Raw genomic sequence first — 21,308 nt, forward strand, 5'->3', positions numbered from 1 at the left:
TCAACTAAGTGATACATAAATAAATCCCTGAATAAGCATCAAATTAGTAAGTAACCAGTAATTGCCTTAAAAATTGCTTCATGGTGTGAATGAAAATCTCTAAATCAGTCAGAAAACACTAACAACGAAACCAAAAAATTCCAAAACAAACCAAAAAGTAGTGGACACAGAACTAACAAAATGACTGTAATTACAGCAAGATATTATCTTGAAATGGGAAGATATTGCCTTTAAATGATTTTTCACATTCATGAAAAGACATGATCTCATATCAGAACATTTTTTTAATGGCTAGGTTTATCTCATCTCACCATGCAGGGTGAATATTTATATATTTGGCAAATTCCGCTTGTTTATTCCCAGATTATAATATGACCGTCTTCATTCTTGAGTGTCTGATTCTTAAAAGGACATTAAAAGTCTACAACACATGCATGCATACAGTGTTGGTGACACTAACCGTCCTCCTCCGTCTGCTTGACGATCTCCTCACTCTCCTTGCTCCCTTCGGGATTTGCGAGTACGAGCCTCAGTCGGACAATGACAAAGGGCCGGAGTCCCCGCAGTGTGTAGTGTGATGATGTCTGGATCAGCTCCTCGGCCGCAAACTCCTGCTGGTTGAACATGTACTGGTACTGAACCTGGAACACAGGAAGTGTGTTGTTAGGAGGTGGAAATGTTTGTTTTTCAGTTTGTATATGCAGCTTGCATGGCAGCTCTGTTGCCCTTGGTACTATATAAGTGGAAAATATCCACATATACAACCATGTGTGCGTGTGTGTCTGTGTGTGTGTGTGTGTGTATGAGACACTACCTTGGCAAGGTGTCATAATGTGTTGTATATTAACAACTGATTCTGATGAGGTGACCTCATGAATTGTCAAAAGATTGAAGCCAGCTGAATTATCAAATTCTTAAGGGAGTAACCATGTCTATGACAATTTAGAGTGGGGATGGGCAACTATTTTGGCCGGCAGGCCAATCTGTTTAATCTTTCTGCGCGGGCTGACTAGGTATCAGGTAAATTGAACAAAATGAAAATTGCAATTCAAATATTTACAATTTATTTCAACTGTAAAATCATAAATGATCAAAGTTACCAAGATTAATTTGTATGTAATCATCCATACAAAATTAAACAAAAGGAAAAATTAAGAAGTTTCTAAATTGAATATTGATTGAAAATACTTTGAAAGTAGTTTGGCAGGGTGGATAAAAGAGCAAAATGGGCTGGATGTGGCCTGCGGGCCGTAGTGGGACGTGACACAAACATGGATGATAACCAGCTCAAATTTGCTGTTACTTGCACAACTCTCTGCTCTTTCTTCCATTATTGTAGCTCAGTTTGGCGTTGTCATCTCCCCCCTCCTTTGCTGTTCGCCTTCATTTTGTTATTCCTACTAAATTGTGTAATCTTCTGATGCAGTTTCCTGCGTCCCGCCTTCTCTTTTGCATCTGCTGTGGCTGACACGGTTGCGGATCGGTTCTACGTATACATTACGTCATTGCGGTTCAGGGCCGGCTCTAAAATTCAATCACTCGATTGACTTTACCGTCAGGTTGTAGCTGTGACAGCGAGTCACCGCATAGCCAAATGTTTCCCACTGGATGGTCAGCTGACGTGCCCGGACATCCACCACGTTGACGTTCTGGGGGCCGTGGACTGGATCTGGGGAGAAGGGGGGGCTTCAGTTAAATTCACTTAAAAATACAAGTGATTTAGGAAGTTCCATGTCAATCACAGAAGTAGAGCAGACATATTTTTTGTTCTTTTTTTTTTTTTTATAGACTAATAATCATTAACCTACTCCTCACTACAATATCAGTAAATATCTGGAATTTAAGTTTTCTAATTTGACAAAACAAAAAAAACAAAAAAAAACACCACAAAAAACAGAAAACCACAAATTACTTGAAAATCAAATTGGAAAGAATTACTTGAAAGAAACAGGATGTAGTAACCCAAAGAAAAAAGAAGAAATTGAAAGGGAAGAAATCCGCAATTTTAAAAATACTTGACAAGTCTTATCATTTGTATTTCTGTATTCTCAAATGCTTGAGACTCTTCCCTTTTCTGTTTAAAAGAACTTAAAGGTTCATAGTTCGGACTGATCCCCAGTTCAGCTTGGTCTATTTCCTGGCATTTTGCTTCATTGTTTTGGCTGTGGCAGGAGGTCGTTGGTTTTTAAGTGGTGATCCGCTAATTAGTAGACCGTCTGTTTGACCACTAGGCCATGCTGTGTCATCACAACACGGCATCCAGACTACCGTCTCACACACTCACACACACACACACGTACACGCTATAATTCCAGCCATATGTCAGAGGATCATCTGCTGTTTGACTGCATACTAACCAGCATATTCCTCTCATTGTTCTTTGGGATTAATTACTTCCTGGGTGGATTTATCGAAATAAAGATGCTTTAAAACAATCAAACTTTATTTGCACGCATCATTCTGTAAATTGTTGGCGGTCTGAAGGAGAGGCTTAACCAGAGATGCCATAACAGATTGACATTTGAAAGGAAGGTAGTTGAAAAGGCGCGGATTGAAAATGTTCTGTAATGCAGTGTTTGGTTTCATATGATGCCTTCAAGGTCTTTAAGCAAAGAAAAAACTTAGCTTTCAAGATTTCCAGTAAAAGGATTATATTTTATTTATTTTATAATTTTGGATATCAATGATTGAACAATAAAGTATTTAAAATGTCTAATTTTCTTTATTTTTTGTGTTTTTATTTCAGGCAAATAAACAACTTTAAATAAAAAAGCGCATTAAAGAAATATTATTAATATGCAAAATAAACAAGGACTTTTGTAGAAGCACAAGCTACGTTTTTGAATGCAAAGAAAATGAATGTCTCTACATTTCATTAATGTACTGATTTCTGAAAACTAAAAAGAAAATACTTTGAAAGGCTCCGCTAAAAGATTGCTGAGTGCATTAAGAGATTGTTGATAAAATCTTCTCCTGATCTATGCCAGATTAGCCAATGAGGCCGGATTAGACGACGGCAGATTAGATAATCTGAGACATCAGATTCGGCTCATTGTCTGCAGAAAGGGTTAAACCAGTAAATCTCCGACTCTATTTCAGGGATATTCTATAAGGAGTTTGGAGCCGCTGCTGTTTGTCCATGCTTCTTAGAAAGGATCTTAAAATTCCCGCAAAGTAGCACGACGCACACCAGAGGAGGCTGATGAACACAGACGCCAAGCAGCCATGATGACAGCAGGTGGGAGCACTTGTGCGGATTTGTCTTAAACTCAGGCTGAAATCACACAAATCACCCTGGGCCACTTAAAATTCAAAACTCCAACTGCAACTTTATCGTCCCCATGGAGACCTGACATCTCTAGAAATACTTTCAACAGATTGTTTAGACTCTAACCTCTTCAATTTAAAGCCTTGAGTCTTTGTATCTTATAAATATGTAATGAACAAGGCCGCTGTGATCAAGCATCTCTGTCACTCAATAGAAGCTTTTATTGTGGAAAAACTGTGTGTTTGTGTGTGTGTGTGTGTGTGTGTGTGTGTGTGTATGTCCGCATGCTCTTATTACTTTCCTATTTTGAGAGAACAAATAAGAACTGAGAAACTGTTTAATGAATTAATTTGCTTTGTTATCAAAAGTTAAATCAAGAACTACATAATCAGGTTGTTAGTATTCATGCAATGTTGTTTTTGAATATATGTATATCATTTTTATATCCTATATGTATAACAATTGAAATCTAACTGCCGACAAAAACATACCCGTTGTATAAGAGGAGCATGTAATAAAACCAGACAAAATGTAATATACAAATTGAGAAAATGGAAAGAAACGTGTTTTGCAATAGTTATGTCACAAGACATAATTGAAAATATAATACGAGATGACAAAACACAAAAAAAACTTGATGTTTGTTCTGGTGAAACTCACGACCAATTGCTCAGGGTCTCTCCATACAGTTGTCTCTAGTGGTTAGTATTTAAATTCAATTCAAATTAAATTAATTTAAAAAAAACATTTGAGCATGTTTTACAAGATAGAGCTCTGTGAAAGAATAATTTCAATAGACAACCGGGGACCTTCATGCGTGTCAAATAAATGAACGAATGAATGAATATAAGAATATAAAAGCTCTGAACATGCTTGAATAAACAACACACACCTTTAATTCTGCCATGACAAAGACATAATCTCTCATCACTAGAATGAAATAATCATACTTCCAGGAGATCGGCCATAAATCAAAGCCCCCGCAGTTCCGCCGACTCAAACCATGTTAGCAAATCAGATTTAGGCTCACAGGTTTGAAAAACAACAAATTGAAACCAGCGCCAGGCAAACTTAATCCGACTGGAAAAGAGGGAAGCTAATCTTTCATCTGATCTGGCGTGTGCTTAGTTGGAAACCATCCAAACAGATGGAGTGAAAATCAAGAAAATCAATAAAGTCACTGAGCGTACCGTGGCAGTCTTGTATTTACAACTGTTTTCTGGTGAAGTTATTATTTTGATGAAAAGAGCGTGTAACTTTATCCATTTTTTTTTTCCCCTAGCAAATAAAAGAGTAATAAACAATATGACTTTGTGTAATAAAGTGACTAACAAGTTACATCCAGAGTTATTGAACAGAACTTATGTTGACTGCATTAACAGATCACAAGCCAAGTTTAAGAACTCATTTATAGTTAGGCACAGAAATATTTGGATAGTGACAAGATCCTCATGATTTGGAAAATGCATGCCACCACATTGGATTTGAAATGAAACATATCCAATGGAATTGAAGTACAGACTTTAAGTTTTATTTCAATGGGTTGAACAAAAATATATGATTAAACATGCAAGAAATGTAGCTATTTATTAGAAAAAAAAGCCCCTCATTTCATGGGCTGGAAAGTAATCGGACAAATAAACATAACCCTGAGTTAAATATTACTTTCCAGTATTTTGTTGAGAATCCTTTGCAAGCAATATCTGCCGAAAGTCTGGAGCCCAAGGACATTTCCAAAACATTGGCTTTCCTCCTTTGGGACGCTTTGCCAGTCCTTTACTGCAGCTGTCTTCAGTTGTTGCTTTTTTTTGGGGTCTTTTCCCCCAAGTTTTGTCTTGAGCAAGTGACATGGGTTGAGATCTGGTGATTGACTCTGCCATTGCCGAATATAACACTTATTTGCTTTAAAAAACTCCTGGGATGCTTTTGCAGTATGTTTTGATCACTGTCCATCTGTACTGTGAAGCGCCGTCCAATCAACTTTGCTGCATTTGGCTGAAAGTGAGCAGAAAGTATATCCCGATACACTTCACAATTCATCATCAAGTGAGCCAATGCCATTGGAAGTCGTGCATGCCCATGCCATCACACTGCTTCCCCCATGTTTTACAAAAGATGTGGTGTGCTTTGGATCATGAGCTATTCCAATACTTCTCCAAACTATCTTATTCCCATCATTCTGGTACAGGTTTATCTTAGTCTCATCTGTCCAAAGAATGCTGTTCAAGAACTGGGCTGGCTTCTTTAGGAGCTTTTTGGCAAAATCATTTCTGTCCTTTCTATGTTTGGGGCTGATTCATGGTTTGCGCCTTGGGGTGAATCCTTCGTATTTTCTCTCATCTTTATGGTCGACTTAGATACTGATACACCTACTTCCTGGAAAGAGTACGTCACTTGAGTTGGTGTTGTATAGGGGTTTTTCTTCACCATGGAAAGGATTCTTCAATCACCAACCACTGTTGTCTTCCGTGGACGTCCAGGCCTTTTTGAGTTCCCAAGCTCACCAGTGCACTATTTTTTTTCTCAGAATGTACCAAACAGTTGATTTGGCCACTCCTAACATTCTGCTATCACTCTGATGGATTTCTTTCTTTTTTTCAGCCTCAAGATGGTCTGTTTCACGTCCATTGCTCCTTTAACCACCTGTTTTGTGTTCACAGCAACAGCTTCCAAATGCAAATGCCACACCTGGAATCAACTGCAAACCTTTTAACTGTTTAATTGATGACAGGTTACTTAGGGAAGAGCATCCTTGTTATGTTTTTTTTGCAGCCTACTGAGTCATTTGTCCAATTACTTTTGGTCCCTTGAAAAAGTTGCAACTGTGTGTTAAAGAGCTGCAATTCCTAAACTCTTGCTCCAATTTGAATGTGAATACTCTGAAATTACAGCTGAGTCTGCACTTTAAGCCCGCATTGATTATATAATTCTATATAATGTCCAAATATTTCTGGGCCTAGCTGTATGAGCAATTCGCATTCCGACGGAGACGTCTTTCCGTCCTCTTCATGAATTTCATGTGGAATTCTGCGCGACCACGGAGAGGAATTCTCCGTCCATATGCTGCCATGTGTGTAATGTCTGTCCAGACCCTCACCCACTACTGTGCCTCCTCTTTTTGTGTCACTCTCTGTCATCTGAAACAAAAGACAGAACTAGAAACTTGGAAGTGACCTCAGGACTCCTAGCGGATGCAATTACTTAATAACCATGGCCATGCACGGGAAGTGTGTGAGCGGTGACATTTAACAATATCTTAAACATACGTAACGTTAGCATAAGTAACCCCGTAGCCGCATCCAACTGCAACAGCAACATGGCAGCCTGGTGAGGTGACTGTCAGCAGTGTCAGACACCTCCGGCCAATCAAAATGGTTCATGTGACAAGGCATTGCCGTCCTTTCGAATATGCAGACGATCAAGGAGGTTATTTCAAGAACACGAAGACAACAAAGTAAGAGGAACGACCTTCAGCGTTCCCTCTAAGCTGCTCGCTTGCGCAATCGCTGCAGCGTTCTCCGCTCCGAGCAAATCTACGCAGTGCATGAAATAAAATCCAAGCTGAACTGTAAATGAAATAAATGTGTTTAATTTATGTACAGTTCAGTTTCAGTTCAGCTTAGCGGGAACATAGACAACCTTAAGTGGAGCAAGAACTACAAAAAAAGGAAAATTTGGAAAGAGGAAAAATTAATGGAAGCAGTTGATGGGTTCTCCCTGTGTAAAAACGTTCACTTTGTTCAAGATTTATCTTTTTAAGGCGAATTACTGTAAAAGCAACGAGGAGGTTTTTGACAGGATTTTAAAAGTAGTCAAATTAAGCGGAAGATAATTTGAACAATTAAGTATACTCGCCAGGGACACATCCCTGTTGTTTCTTTTTAGTCGACACTGGTTTTGTGCTGAAGTTTGAGAACCCCTTGATCATGAAAACAACACCCTTTACTTCTGTCTTTAATTTCCTTTGACTTTATTACTCAAAAGCTGAAACCCAGGCAATGACAGGCTAATAAGCGCCAGTAACCATAGATGGTGATGATTCGCAGCTGATTCGGCCCAACAGCCAGAGACAAAGTTGCTTCTCCTGAGTTGGAAGAAACACTTAATGGCCTGCTGAATGTTTTGGCAGGTAGATGTTGGGATTGGATAGGGAGGCGAGTGCGTGTGTTTATGAGTGTGTGTGTGCTTCAGGGTTGTGGGAGGAGAGGCGGCTTCCGCTGGGGCCCTGCGTTCTGGGATGCCTCTCCAAATCTGATGAATGATCCAGAGAAATGGAGCCATTAATCCAACGACTTGAGGGAGCAGATTCGCAGAGGAGGGAGGCGGGAAGGAGAAGAGGAAGAGGGGAAATCAATCTTGTTTGCGTCCCAACAGTAAACCTTCCTCACCCTCTTCTCTTTGTCTGTTTTTACATTGCCATTATAGATCCTTTACTTCTGCCCCGCTCGGTCAGGCTTCACTTATTTATTCTTTCTCATATACCAACCACTGTCATCAGAAATAGCCCATATTGAGGATTATTACACAGAGAAAATGCTCCAAGTTACATAATACCTTCATTAATATGGTAATGATATCTGTTTGTTGTCTAAAAACCTCTCAGGTGCACAATATTATCAAATATCAAAGGTAATCAAGAAAAAAAGTGCAATACATTTGATATATGTGATACTGATCCTGCAAAAAGGTTTGTGGTTCTGGGCAGGCAAAGGGGAAATAGAAAGAACCAACGCGGAACTCTCTAGACCAATAGAACTGAACGGGGAAACTTTTTTGCTGTAACCTACGATTGCTAATTACTGCGTTATAAATAATAATCAATGACTCATTTATAGAACAAATAAATAAAAGCGTAATTGTAACAATTATCTTAATAATTATAAAACAGATGTTATATTATAATAATTTCAAGTAGTAGTAACAGCAGTAATAATAATGATAGTATTGCTGCTGATGCTACTATTATCAAACATGAGTATTCTGCTCCCGCCAGCTGCTTTACCCTTTTCCTCTTCATCTTTTATGTCACCGGATTCATCCTACAAACCACCATCCTCAGCGGTCTGACTGCTCTCTCACTTCGCAGTCACTGATCTCCTCCTGATTACATCATCCATACAAAATATAGTCTACCTAAGTGCTCCAACTCCCGCTCTTATGTCTATGTTCCTGTCTCTCCAGGAAGAAAATATTCACCACAACCAATTCCATACATTTTGCAAATTCTACCACCATCTGTCTTTTGAGACCCTATCCTGGCTACCAAACCTGCCCATCACTTCTTCATAAGCTCAACTGTTTTGCCTTCACCGACATTAAACAATTAAAAGTCTGCACTGATTGCCACTCTCTCACCTCTGAGGATATTCTTCATCACTTCACTCCAGAATTTCTCCTCTTCTAACTCAAATCCCACCTGACAACCTCCCAGCCACTTACAACATTGAGCATTTCACCTCAAATTTCTAACTTCAGGCCTGTCACTCAATCTGACAATCTTTACATAGAACTTTCGTCGAAAGTCTCCTCATATCAATACCATGGCAGATGAACTTAAAATCTGCTTCTAAGCTTCAATCATTGCTACCTTTCCATTTTCTGTCCTGGACACACAGTATCTCCACCCTCCTTCTCTGCATCATATCAACAAACTCAAGCTCGAAGAGAAATTGACATCCCGCTGTTTCATATGCAGCATAAATTGGGTGAAATCAACTAAGAGCCATTTAGTGTTTTTAATTACAGTATTATCTGTGAATGCTGAGCGTCAAACACCGAACTCACAGATGAATGCTGCTGGTTGCCACGGTTACATCTTCTTTGACTTTTACCATAGACAAATGGACAACCTGAACCTGCAGTCAGTTAGAAGACATCCAAGAAGGGTTTATTTGCACCTTGTTGGAAAAAAAACAATTTATATCTTTAAAGGCCTTAATATAGTTATAAATGTGCAATTATAAACCATCCAGGAGTGATAGAAATTTTCATATTAAAAGTAACAGAGACACCCTTAGCCTTCAGGGTTTGTCATGCGGATGATGCTGATTGATAAAAATCAACTGGATATCAATGCGTCTGACCCACTTCCTGTGGTATATGGGCTCTTTATTCCCACAATCACTACCATAGCTTTTTCAGAGCAATATTTACATTTAACAAGATTTTATCTTTCGCTTTGGGAACTTCTGTCGCATATCAGATATCTTCAGTGTGTCTTTTGTCCCCCTATGTTCAAGAAGATTTAGTGCTCGGCTTTTTCTGTTATTAATTTTAGTTAATTTCTTGGATTGTTTTTTTTAAATTAACTTGAAAGGAGAGGGTGCGAGGAGAAGGGAGACTGCATGCAAGGGAAAAGGGCTGCAGCCGACGAAAGAGAGCGAGGAGGTGGAGAGAAAATGGAAGAGAAAGCAGGAAGCGCCGATTTTAAGGCAGGACATAATGAGCTAATTGACGGCAAGGGCCAGGGTCAAGCACCTGGAACCAGCCCGTAATTGGCTGAGAGTGGCGAGTTGACAGCAGCTCTGACCCATGAAGGCCTGTGTGATTCATTTTGGGATAAAAAAATGAAAAAAGTGTGGCAACAGCGCAGTAAAACCCAGGGCTCTGAATGAAAGCAGGAGAAACAATAATGTCATTCAGCTAATTATATCCATAACAGCCGTTAAATTAAAGATGGAAGAGTCATTTTTCTCAAATCTCCTCCTGAGGTTTCCCTTTCTGACGACTCCACCGACAGTTCTTTTAGACAAAAAAAAAAAAGGAAATCCGTCTTTCCTTTGATCACAAAACTAGAATCCCTAGAAGAATCTTCTCAGGGAGCCAAACCCCAAAAAATAAAAAATTATCTGAGTAAAATTCATGGTGAATTGTTTTGGGACCGCTGTCCTTTGTCGGCGGTAACTGTCACAAAAATAATAAAGGAAATAGTAGCTGAAAAATGAAAATCGTAATTAGAGCCAGAAATGTCAGTGAAACCAGGCGTTATCAGCCGAAGGGAGAGAAGATGAATGTTTGCTATCACTTTATTATTAAAATGATTGTTTTAATTAAAGAACTGCTGATAATTCTGTCGCGCACCATTTGTTATTTATTAAGGTGACAAGTGTCAGCACATTAATACAAATAGTACTGCACAGTACCAGATAGTTTTTTTTTTATTTTATTTTTTTTATTTTGACATCTCAAAGTGTCTATGTCTGGACTCCAGCTTGTGTAGCTGTGTGTGTTTCTGCATGAGTTTCAGACAGACATATACAGGTAGATAGAATCCTGAATCCTTGCTGTGAGACAGAAGCCCTCTGTGAAACTATGCCACTGTGAAACCAGTTATATATATAAATATACATAAAGATAGATACAGATATACTGTAGATTCATGCAAAAAACAACAATGAAACAAGGGAGGTTACAAAGCAACCGCCTACAGACTGACAGCTCGTTTGTGCTTTTGATCGCAAAATGAAGGGTAAAACAATAGTCAGGGTAACAAGTGAAATCGACGTCTGGAAATCCTCAAAAAATATCAGGAAAAAAACAAACATGCAAAAACAAACAAACAATACAATGTGATCGCAGTCCTATTATATATGTTTTCAAGAAAACATTGTCCGGGGTCTCAGTCGTTTCGAGAAGCAGCGTCGACGACTCGCTGCCTTAACGGATCACTAAAACAGGAAAAAGAATAATAGAAGCGTAAACTCGCTGCCACTTCCACAGCTGGATTAACTCAATGTATTGGTCTCAAGTGACTCTTGCTTGGCAATGAGTCAAAGTTCAACCTCCCCTATCTCAGGTGTTTTTTTTCTTTTACTTGTCAGAAAAAAATAGGCAGTGCGGAACAGAGGAAAGAAAAAATGAAAAAGAAAAAGTAGAGCGCTTTTAAGGACTGAAGTGATTTTTCTTTTTACGTCCTCACTGCTCTCTTCTTTTTGGGCCGGACAATCGAAGAGCGGCAGGTGCGGGGGGTGGGGGTGAGGGCCGGGGTATGTTTGGTTTTGTGTTGAGACACCTCTTTCCAAATGTCACAGCACGAGCACAGCATCAAAGCAGCATCTTGGCGCACATGCGCCCTACTGTGCCTTTGTACGCATCAATATAGACCACAGCATGTGTGTGCATGTGTGTGTTTGTCCAAAACTAAAGCTATTACAGCCTTTGGGCCTCTATCTCTTTCATACAGTGTTTTCTATGTTAAAAAGCTAAAAGACGGGCAGCTCTGCAGATGCCGGAGACACAGGTTTGACACTAAATTTAACAAACTTGAAGCAAAACATGTTGAAATCTGACGCTCATAGACCAAAGGCTCCAAGAACAAGCGGGAACATTGAAAGGCGCCGAGAAAATGCCCTTCTCTTATTCAACACCGAAAAATCCAACTCCGACAAAACAGACATCAAACTAAAATATGCAAAGCTACATAAAAGAGGACTAGAAGTGTGATTATGTTTCCACTAAACATCCAGAATACAAACATTTTTTTTTTTTTTAATTTGACGTTACAACATTCAAAACAAATACAACCTCTATATGAATACAGAGTCGAGGGCATCGCATTTGGAAGATTTGAAAATTAAAATTCTGGATTGTAACATGGCTTCAAACAACTGGATAAAACCAAACAAGCATGTGAGATATGAACACATGAGAGCATATGAGCTCTGACTGAAGGGACAACAAAACCGGGAAAGACACCTAGTGCTGCTGTTGAATCACAGGTAGTGTTTCGTCCAGAACAGATCAAACCATGAACCAACGAAGAATGTGTTTATATTGCCCTTTTTGTCACCCCGTCCCCACTACTCCAAGCGCAAGGCTCGGATCCATTGCTGCGCACACCACACACCTCGGTATATCATTTGCATATTTCTAATATGATTGGGATTTCTTTCTTTCTTTCTTTTGGTCGGGGGGAGCTGGCAAAGAACAAAGTTGGCAGATTTTAAAATGACTTCTTATCTTTGGGATTATTTCAAAAGGTGCTGGACCTGTGCGGAACAGACGAGCATTTATTGCCAGAGCAAACACAAGACAAGGAGAGGCAGACGGTAGCGGTGGCGATGAGGCGGGAATAATATCTCTCCCAAACGATCCCCCTTATCGCAATCTTTCTCCTTTCAAGTTCTCCCTTTCTCCCTTGAAGTCAATGGCATGTTTTAAGCTCCCTCTATTTACTCCCCATTCTTCTCAATCCCCAAGGTTTTTTTTTTTTTTTTCTTTATCGCCCCTTCCCCTGTTTTTCTTCCTCTAATCATCATCTCCTTGTTCCTCTCGCTCCTAATTTGCATGCGCCTCCTCGGCCTGCCGTTTCCCTCCAGCTCTCATCATTGGTTAGAAAACTGGACAAAGAACAGAAGAGGTCACTGAAGTCTGCCGGCTACTCCTAATGAGCAAGAAGCACACACGAAGAGACGCACGCTAAACACTCATAGCTACAAAAAAAAAAAAAAAAAACATACAATTCCTGTTTTCCGCTCAGGCCAGCAAGGTCGCTCATTTTGGTATATTATTTGTGTGCTCGATTGAATGGCTGGCTACAATAGAGCATGCGACCACTGATGAAAGCGCTCGGGCGTGGATCGGGATGCTGGAGTCGGTTTGTGCGACACCCAAGTAACCCTGCATTGATCACCTGCCTTCCAGGCTTTGGATTGTGTGTGTGTGTGTGTGTGGGCACCTTCATTAACTGTGACTCTGATGAAAGAGAAACAGAAAGTTCCCACATTGAAGTTGAATTATGGACAATCAGTCTCATCCTTGATCATAGAGTTCTGGTGTGATCATTTTCAAATTGATATTTTGGTTGTAGATCTTTGTTGCTATGGTAACTATTGAAGTGACCTGGCTGCAAATGATGTATTGTGCCTTATAATAACATGGCAATGATTTATAACAACAAATCAAAAAAGGAAGAACCATTGTATACAAAGTGTGATGTGATTAGAATATTAGAATTATTTCACTTTTTTGCAACTTCTTGCTTTGCCATAGTGCCTTACAATTTGACTGAGTTTGGAGACCTTCAGGGCCACTATAGTTGCATCCAGTATTAAACTGTTATTTACCTCTGAACTAATGAAACCATGTTCTTCTGAACACATGTTCTAAATCATATGTTCTAAATCGTAAAACATTACTGTGTGACAAACCAGATGCTCACAGTCGTGAACTTGATGGAGTGTGTCCATCCATCTAAACAGGAAAAACGTACTCTTGCAACAGTGATTGTAGCAGGGGATATAGATAGTGTTAATGTGTGTGTGTGTGTGTGTGTGTGTGTGTGTGTGTGTGTGTGTGTGTGTGTGTGTGTGTGTGTGTGTTGCTGTCTCTACAACCACTCTTTTATACATAATTATATATGATAATACATAATGATGCGGTGTACTTCAGTGTAATTACAAAATTATTATTCTGGAAACCGCACAATAGATTCATTTTAGTGAGTAATTTTTTTTTTATTCATTTCCATTGCTATTTACTTTTGACCCTGAATGTTAAATAGTTTTGCATTTTAATGGAATTAACTGTGGATTAATGTTACATTCCAGCCATTTTGTTGGAAGCAAATGCATGAGCTCAACAAGGAGTGCCTGTTCTGATTGGTTATTTGCCATTACATTAACATTTTTTTAGTGGCTGAGCCAGTTTGACATCCCTGAATCACCTGCAGCTGAGAGCAACTTTATTCCAAGTCACTGAGTTCCAACCTAGATTGATATCTTAGAGTCCAAAATGCTCTTTCATGGGAAAAACCCATGGGAACATCAAACTGCTGCGCACACTGGTATTCGCTGAGAAACAATCAACATTGATTTAACCAGCCCCCCGCTCTGGATGACATAAGAGGTTCAATATATTGGTAAAAGTATTGTAATGAGTTTATGCGCAATTGAATGGCTATGTCTTAGTTGCTTTGTTCTAAATCTCATTTATCTATTTCTCTATTGTTTTATCAAGACTATTCAGTGCAAGCCCAAAAAATAGTATCACCAGCAAATATTTGTTTGAGATGGCAAAGTTTTTCATCTATTTTCCGTTTGTTTTTATTGAGTTTTAACGCATCCCTACCGCACACATTCACACACAAACACACACACACACATTTTGTTTCCACCCAGACAATGAGTTGGTCCAAGTACAGCTAAGCTGGTGCAAACAGGCCGGGCAGTCCGATATGTGTAGAATGCTTACTACAGGGTGGACTAACAGAAGGAGGGATAAAGAAAATACACAATGAGGAAAATTAAACAAAAAAAAAAACGATCCAAAATAACATCGTAAATAAATAGTAGTAGTCCTGCACATCCTTCCAGCTCATGCACAAACAAAGCACAAGCAGCCAAAGCGAGTCAGCTGCACACAAATGCAATGCAAACATAGTGTGTGCGTGTGTGTGTGTGTTTGTGTGTTTCTGTTTGTGTGGTTTGTTGATCAGCAGACCATTTTCAATCCAGTCAAATGACGTTTTCTGTGTTATTTCCTATCATTTGTATTGAAATTGAATTGAATTGAAAAGGCAGGCTGTGTGAGTTTCCCCGCCACCTTAGTGTGTGCCATGGCTAAACCCCTATGTGTGAGCATTTATTAACCCTGATATTTGGGCTGTGAGTATTTGGGGCTGGGGGAAGCTTAGGGGGGATGGAGGGGGAGGATGGATAAGTAGCTGAATAATTTATCTCTATTAGTTTGATAGATTTGATTGTACCATAGCGCACACAGTTTTTGCAAATCTGGTCATTTCTTTGACTTTCATAAGTACCGGTATAAATCGCTGGGGGAAGTAAGTAGGGTATGTGGGTGGGTGGGTGGATGCGGGGTCCAATCAACTGGATAAGGAGGGGAGGGAAGATGAGATACTCCCTTATCTCAGTGAGTGGAAGTGAAAAGAATAGTCTATTGACAAGCATGAAATTGTTGCACACACAGGGCATGGTACTACCGATGATGTCACCCACTATTTATGACACTAGATGCATTTTTTAACCCTGTAACATTTATTCAATCACCAGGACGAGCACATTTGTTTAGCCCTACAGCCGCTGATTGAACATTTCAATTAAGATATTTTATTTTCAATTCACCCACAAAAAAAGAACAAACAGAACAATCTATTAAACTGGAAAAAAAAACAATATATGAATATGAAAAAAAAGAAATAAATAATAAAACAAAACTTTAAGACATTAACTGTACTTTTCATTTTTTTGGTTGAATTTTTCTAAACTTTTTGATAATTATCAGTTATCATTTGTATCAATTAGAATACTTAGAATTGAAGCGTTATTAATAATTGACATTCTCTCTTGCCTCCTGCCTTCAGTTCACAAGGACAACTCCAGTGAACTATCAGACTCTGAACAGGTATCATGTCAAACAGCTGGTTGAATGTGTTTTATTTTCAATATTATTCTGTCATACTATCAGTGGAGAGAACCTTGATGTATACTTTGAAGCTGTTCAACTCTCAATTTAAGACATTTTTTTCCCAATCATTGTAGCTACTTTGCTTCCAGAATTAACTTTGGCTAAAATAGGTAGCAATGAAAAAAAAAACTTTTCTTCAACCCTCTGTGTCTCCAACCTCGACTTATTACTTTGTCTTTGCACTTTCCCCCTTTTCTGGTCTAGTGAGTTGTGATGATCCTGGCCATGGACAGCCACCCTCAGGCCTTCAAAACCCCATGCGGTAAAAAGAAGTGGGCACACACTGTCCAGTTCAGAGCAGATTACTGCTCTGGACAACATCATATTCAAACTTTAATAATAGGAGTTGGGTGTTGTGATGTCCTTGGAAGAATCGCAGCAAGTTAAAAATTGGGCAGTTCATCGATACTCCCCCGGTTCCAGAAGGGAAAGCTAAGACTGAGAGCAATGTGAAGGTCGATCACGGTACGCCATTCAAAATGCGAAAGCACAGTTTCCACAACAAACCTCGGGTCAAACGAAAAAGCATCCGGACCTGAAACCATCGCATCACCTCTGCAAGGTGGTCATTGCCACCATCTTCACTCAGAAATACATTTCAAATAAATGACAAAATTGACCAAAAGAAAACTCATACGTTTACTTTTCCTCCCTTTCTCAGTTTCCTCTTCCTTCTTCTAACTATCTAACTTGCCAAACCCACCTGAACCCCCCGCCGGGGCCACGCAGCGTGACCCCTGGCTGAAGCTGGAATACCGTGCTGAGAGACAGGCTTTTTCAAAAGAAAAGCGTCTGCTTGGCATTGACTGCCCGCTATGTGGGAACCGCCAAATTAAAGCCGCTGAAATTTCCAATAATACTTTTAACGCTTTAGCTGAGCTGATAGATTTTCTTCCTTTTTTTTCCATAAAAGGCGAGACCTGAGGGGGAAGTTTTAATGGAAGATGAAAGGGATTGCTCACATGTGTGTGTGTGTGTGTGTGTGTGTGTGTGTGAGAGAGAGTCTATGTTAGCTGTGCAAGAGATAAAACACAGTTACAAAGATTGTGCAATACTACCTTAAATACCCCACCACCACCACCCAAGCTGTGACACTTTGATTGTTTACATAAAACTGCACCACTGCAACTGGATGCTGCCTTGGGGCTAGAACTATAACATACTTTGATCCAAAACAGATATATGGTATCTTAAGACTACTACATAGTAATAACCACACCAAAGAGTCAATGCTAACATTAGGAGCTCACATCAGCTATATTGGCATCATCATGGCTTCCAGCTGAAGGGAAATTCGCACGTTCATTACCTGGACGTCAGTATAATTGCGGTGGAATTTGTTGTTTTATAGGATCTGATATTTATGCTAGCCAACTGCGCTGGCAATAATCTGTGATCAAGATGTCAGAAGTAAACAAAAACATGAAATCATCTCACGTAGTTGTTTACAGGAAAAAAATTTGGAGAACGTAAGCATCACCCGAAACATGGAAAGATTTGTTGCGTTTTGTTTTCAGTCAACAATGTTTTTGTAACACAAAAAGATTTCAATGCAGTTCTGATACACACCGCACAAGGGAGGTCTACATCCATATTTTAAGTGAATTTGGAGTGATTTGGAACATTGAGCCTTTGCGTTGTTTTATCGTCATCGCTCGTGCTGCATTCAAAATTCAATTCATGTAACTTTAGCAGCACTGGCCAGGAAATTATACATATGAAATAATAAAATCCAAGTGCTTTTTTTTAAATTATGCAAGGAGAATTTAAAATTCTCAGTATCTCTGATTTCTTGTACTTGCATTTGCAAGTCATGACTAAGACGTTGGTATCCATATATTTGCCTAAGTCGCATGACTACTTTGTACTTTTTCTTTTTCTTGCAGGGTGGACAAGCAGCAACGTCTTCCATTGCAAGCAGTCAATTCAACACTAATAGCCTATTCCAGCCAATGCTTGCTCGCAGCCGCTGCAGAATTAAATCAAGAAATGTACAAGGCGACTAATGATAGAGCATATAAAATATTTTTGAGGATTCAGAAGAGGAGTCAGTCGCAATTATAAGTCCTGTCTAGCGCACAGATAAGACAATGCAGCCTCCAAGGATTAGTTTGACAGAGAGATCGATACTCCTTGAGAATATCAACTAAACATCAGGCAGCAATCTGAAGGATCACCTCAGCCAATTAGTCATCCCGACATTAACTTCCTGTTTTGGGACATGGCTATGGCACGTCAATAATATTTTAATGGTGTAAAATCTACTGTTGATGTCATTTGCTCTTGCTTTTGAAAGCCGGTGGGCTGATTTTATTTTATTTTATTTTATTTTATTTTATTTTATTTTATTTTATTTTATTTTATTCATTTTTCTGGTCACCCTGAATTAAAATTTCTGCTTTTATAGTCTGACAATAATGAGTCTTCAACCCACATAAAGCTGATGTCTCATCTAACACTTCACACAGTTTCATCATGCTGTCTGGGATCCGATTTTGTTTCTGCTTGCATGAATGAAAAAAGGTTTGCTTTGCACATTACTTTATCATCCAAGAAAATAGCAAACAGAAGCTTTCTTTGCAAATTGTATTTATTTATTTTTTTTCTGGATGGTTATTCAGAACAAAATGAAAAAAAATTACAAAAATGAAACTAATGATTGAAGGGTTTTATTCAATAAATTGACCAGATAATTTCTTAAAAATTACAAACATATTAGGTATTAATATAAAATCATTTGAAAGCATATTCCATTTCCTGCTATAATGGGGGGTCACAGGTCTAAAACTTCTCAGGTCAGAGGACACTCTGCACTTTCATTTATCATTCGATTCATTACATGTCGTTAGTACATTAAGTTATATTGGTATGGGCAGCATGGTGGCACAGCAATGACACTTCTGCATGAAGGACCCTGGTTCGATTCTGACAGGACAGCTTCCTATGTGGAATTTGCCGCTGGTCTTGCATGGGTTTCCATCCAATGCAACATCTAAATTGCCTGTTTGGCCAAAAATTTGTGAATAAAAGAATGAATGCTTGTCTGTCTCTAACCCTGCTTCTTACCCAAATGAGATACAGTAGGCTCCCATAACTACTTACCCCAACACACTTTGAGAATAAAGGTAGGGAACTGTTTTCCCCTATTCTGATGTTTTGTCTGAATATTTAAAAAAAAAGTGGTTGACAGTGATGTGCCCGTGGCTATGAGCTGCCGAGTAGCATGATGAAGTGATGGCTATTTGTCAAGCTGATGATGTGGGATGAGAACGCATTGGAAGGCCATATCTAGAAAAAGTGTGATCAATGCCAACAGCTAAGTCGGATGATTCCTGATCTCTCAACTGCTGTATATCAACCCGAGCCCAAATATATCAATTCCTGTCAGCCAGTAGAGGGAAGGTTGTGAATCAAACCGGGCTGCTGTGCATCTGTGAAGGCTTGTATTTTTATTTCCTGTGACCTTATTTATTGATATCCTGGTGTAGAGTTGTTTTCTGTAAGTTCCATTTTCTTTTTCATTTTCTAAACATATATATCTATAGCTGTGAAAAGGTTGACCAAATTGAATATTTTGGTTCTTACATGAGAAATATTTTAGCTAAAAATGACAAACTCTAATTCTCTTCTATACCAGAAACTGATCTTCTCTTATGATTTTTTTTCCTTAAATGAGGAATCCCAAATCATTTTTTTTTGTGTCAAGCACTTGAAGATACCTGTAAATACAGCTAAAGACTAGTTGTTTTTACATTATTTACCTAATGTACATAAGAAAAATAAAAAATCAGTCAACTACTAAGGGTCAACAGTCCAAACCAGTGGAGAGTGTGGAAAAAGGTAAAGAAACGGGTTCAAGCATGTTGGTTTGGGTGGAGAAAAGTGTCAGTGGCACTAAGCGACTGAAGACTATCAGGCAGAATAAAAGGAAAGGTGTACAAGACAGTGGTGAGACCAGCGATGCTCCATGGTTTATAAACAGTGACAGTGAAAAAAAGACAGGAGGCAGGGCTGGAGGTTGCAGAGATGAAGATGCTGAGGTTCTCTTGGGAAGTGACGAGGATGGATAGGATCATAAATTAACCCATCAGAGGGACAGCACATTTTAGATGTTTTGGAGAGAAGGTCAGAAAAGCTAGATTGAGATGGTTCGCTCATGTACAGAGGAGGGATAGTGAATATATTGGTAGGTGGATGCTGGATATGGAACTGCCAGGCAGGAGGTGTAGAGAAAGACCAAAGAGAAGATTTATGGACGTTGTGGGAGAGGATATGAAGGTAGTTGGTGTGAGAGAGGAGGACATAGAGAATAGGGTTAGATGGAGAAGGTTGATTTGCTGTGGCGACTCATGAAGGGAAAAACCGAACGAAAAAGAAGGTGAAGAAAAAGAGAAAATAAAGTCTTAAGAAAGAGAAAAAAATATGGCATTTCTGGCAGTAGAGAATATCATCTTTCTTATCATCTCACATTTCCTTTTAAAATGACTTTATGGGGTGAAGACAAATATTTTCAAATCATGATTTTCTTGCTGAAGTCTTCAGTGTTCACCATGATTGACTGATTTGATTCAAACCCCACCGTTTTTCTCATTTTTCATTTTTCAGCATACAAAAAACAAAAAATAAGAAAAAACACAACAAAGAATAAAAATGACTAAAAACATAGGGTTGGTCTTCTTGCAAAAGGTTAACTTGTTGATAGGATGTAGCTGTAGGCCCCCTGCTCATTTTAACACCTACTACACCGTCCTCCGGCATCTCTCCTTCAAGGACAGCACCGAGGCCCTCATTAAGCAACAACCTATCTAAGAGTGGATTCACCCATTACCACAGCAACTTCATACTGTCTTGACCCGCAGCTGATGAGATAAACAACCAAGGCTCATGTGTTCTCATTATTATTCAAGTCATTCTCTTTCTTTCTCAATCTCACTCTGAAACAATCCACATTTATTTGTGGCATTGTGGTGTTGACACATGTTGTGAGCTGCCTTCAAGATGGCTGCCAATTGCTTGTTTTCATTTAAAGGCACGCCGGAGATCAGTGTGTTTGACCATTAGAGGCATCCTTCAAAAAGAAAAAAAATAATAATTTGTTTCCTTCAGTGGTGTGGCTGAGATAGATTAGAAAAACAAAAGTACTACACTACTTTCATTAGATGCTCAGAGTTTACTCAAAGGGATTATGCAAAACGAAGAACAAATTTAATTTTACAATCTTGCAAAAAATTAAATAGCGGGGAAAAACAATACAAACCAAGAAATGTGAAAAATAAAAAAATATATAATTATGACTGAGTAAACACTCAGTTGGTGCATATATACTGGAGCTCAGATGACTGACTGTGATGAGGAATAATTCATTCATTCATTCATTCATAGCAGTACAGAGGAGATACACAAGACAAATGTTGCCATGGAGAGGTTTTGCTATAATTAAAGGGAGACACCTCTATGAAAAAGTTACATTAGTTATCAAGCCAGGCAAAATGTGTAATAATAAACACGCTGCTATATTCAGGACAAACGCCATTTTTCAAATACTAAAGTCTCAACTATCGTCAAGCCAGACTCCTTCATAGGCAGTAGAGCTGAAGCCCAGTTGAGACAGGTAACT

The 21,308-nt window shown here is 39.0% G+C and overlaps 1 protein-coding gene across 9 annotated transcripts in view; it reads right to left on the reverse strand.

The window, feature by feature from the left end:
- ptprt (protein tyrosine phosphatase receptor type T) overlaps positions 1 to 21,308 on the reverse strand; it is a 293,148-nt gene that overhangs the window by 157,532 nt on the left and 114,308 nt on the right. For all 9 annotated transcript variants that reach the window (XM_086150165.1, XM_086150164.1, XM_086150163.1 and 6 more), the window contains exons 9-10: positions 1,554 to 1,669; positions 461 to 641 (exon numbers count right to left, since the gene is read on the reverse strand). In XM_086150165.1, the coding sequence (XP_086006291.1) occupies positions 461 to 641; positions 1,554 to 1,669 (297 nt within the window). The remainder of the gene's footprint in view (positions 1 to 460; positions 642 to 1,553; positions 1,670 to 21,308) is intronic.

Source organism: Fistularia commersonii, chromosome 7 (assembly GCF_037954325.1).
Source record: "Fistularia commersonii isolate RoL2024-O1a breed Wild chromosome 7, RoL_Fcom_v1.0, whole genome shotgun sequence".
NCBI classification, from domain to species: domain Eukaryota; kingdom Metazoa; phylum Chordata; class Actinopteri; order Syngnathiformes; family Fistulariidae; genus Fistularia; species Fistularia commersonii.